The sequence below is a fragment of the Poecilia latipinna genome, unplaced genomic scaffold (genome assembly GCF_001443285.1).
Source record: "Poecilia latipinna isolate Pla-1442-1.1 unplaced genomic scaffold, P_latipinna-1.0 Scaffold3474, whole genome shotgun sequence".
NCBI lineage: Eukaryota > Metazoa > Chordata > Actinopteri > Cyprinodontiformes > Poeciliidae > Poecilia > Poecilia latipinna.
Window position 1 is genome coordinate 4,135 of NW_015116090.1, and position 2,105 is coordinate 6,239.

General features: G+C 39.1%; 1 protein-coding gene across 4 annotated transcripts in view; it reads left to right on the top strand.

Annotated features, from left to right (window-relative positions):
• Positions 1–894: 894 nt before the first annotated feature.
• Positions 895–2,105, top strand: part of stambpl1 (STAM binding protein-like 1) — a 39,770-nt gene continuing 38,559 nt past the window's right edge. For 2 of the 4 annotated variants that reach the window (XM_015023967.1, XM_015023969.1), the window contains exons 1-2: positions 895–1,190; positions 1,276–1,354. In XM_015023967.1, the coding sequence (XP_014879453.1) occupies positions 901–1,190; positions 1,276–1,354 (369 nt within the window). In that variant the 5' untranslated portion in view covers positions 895–900. Of the gene's footprint in view, positions 1,191–1,275; positions 1,355–2,105 lie in introns of those variants that run through there. The other 2 variants (XM_015023968.1, XM_015023970.1) reach the window with 2 other exon arrangements.

Below are 2,105 nucleotides of genomic sequence, written 5' to 3' on the forward strand. Positions count from 1 at the left end.
CCTGCATATCAACATCAAAATCTTGAGACATTTGATTATGTTTGAGCAGGTCCATGTTTATAATTTAAGTTTGATCGTTTTCTTTGATTTTCCATGTGTAATTTTTGGGCCACAGCTAGTGTGTTAATACCCTTATACCAATTTGAAGGAGAGCAGTGTAATTTTTCCAATATCACAGTTACAGGTTGACTTGTCAGTACTGACTGAGTCTCTGGTTGGTCAGTAGCAGATAGATCTGGTAGTTCACAGTCTTCCTATTTGAACTTGTGGACTCTGGTACAAAGTATATGCTCCTGCAGCCAGCCATGCTTGAAAGAATCATAACAACATTCCAGGTATGTTTTTGATGAGGGAATAACATTATAACATGATGTAAGTTGATTTAACAAAATACCTTAAACAACCTATTTAGACAGTTTATCAGCAAAACGAAGAGTTAATTTGGGAGTTAGTTACACTTTAAGCTAGTTTAAATTTGCTAGCTAAGTTTGAGTATTTATTTTTATTCCTAAGCCTATCTGTTATTTAAACTTTGAATGTTTATATATTTCTTTCCTGTAGGATAAACCAATTCAAAAGCTGGAGAGCACAGGCAGCAGCCCCTTTCAAGCCTGAAAAAACAATTGCTTCATGACTTTATTTCTTTCCCTTCGATGCCCCATTTTTAACATACATCTTTGATCCTTTAAACCACCAGGTCTCCTACTCTGAGGGCCCTCTCTGTGTGGATGAATGACACATCATTCTCTTCACTTTAATGAACTGAAGAACAATCGCCGCATTCATGCTTTCAATTGATCTGGAAGGAAACAGGGTTCCAGCTCAGTGTTTGTGATTCAAACTATTCAGTGTACCATTCAAACACAGATAGTAATTCTGTTCTCTGTGCATGCTGTTGTTATGGTTACCATGGTTACTGTAAAAGCTTCCATGATTAGGGTTAAATCTTTCTTTTTGATTTCTGTTTCACAGAAGAAGCTGGCAGCGGAACCAGACTACACTGACGTGACGCTGACAGCAGCAGAGCGTGTGCGAGCTCTGGCAAAAATGGGATGCTGCATAGAGATTAATGAGGATATCGAACCCAGACGCTACTTCCGCTCCGGAGTGGAGATGGAGCGCATGGCAGCTGTTTACCTGGAGGAGGGCAGTCTGGAGAATGCATATGTCCTCTACACCAAGCTAATCACGTGAGAAGCACCTGCGGGGGCATGCCTGTGTGCCAGGGATGGTCTTTAACTAGAAGGAAGTTAATTTCAGTCTTCATTTGTTCAGGCTGTTTGTGGAGAAGCTCCCAAACCACAGGGATTACAAACAGTGTTCGGCAATCCCAGAGAAGCAGCTCATCATGAAGGTAATGAGATCTTCTCCCAAGACTCTATTAAAGGAACAAGGGCAGAAATCCCATTTCATTATTGGGGGGGACAATAAACAAGAAAATTTCTTTGGGGCTGGACAAAATATGTTTGAGCAGGTCCATGTTTATAATTTAACTTTGATCGTTTTCTTTCATTTTTCATATGTAATTTTTGGGCCACAGTCAGTGTGTTAACGTCCTTATACCAATTTGAAAAAGAGCAAAGTTACAGTGAAATGTAATGCAAAATGTCAGAGGGAAGCTTATCTGAACTGCATGCATATACTATACAGAATAATCAGTAATAATATTGATTTAAATGGGATGTATTTAGTAGTCTTAATCAGGGGCGCGGTATAGGGGGAAGAGTGATGACAATAGACCCTTTTCACAGTGACGTCAGACAATGGCCGCCATAACTCGAAGAGGTGTGTCTTTACTTCCGGTGTGATTTTGCTTTGGGAAACCTGACTGAAAAATTCACGGATACTCATTATCTTAAGGATATAATAAAAAGTAAGGTTAATTACAGCATTTAAGTGTTAGATAGCCGTTATTACTCATTGTCAATCCACCATTCTCTGTGTATACAATAAACAGCCTCCAATTGGAGAGTAAACCAGCTAGCAGCAGCTTTAGCCACAGTTGGGAAAATATATACACCGCTGTCTGTCAGTGTTTTAACGTTAAAAGGTTCACTTTCTGTATTAACTGTAATGAAACAGTATTTACATGTTAGCCTTTATCA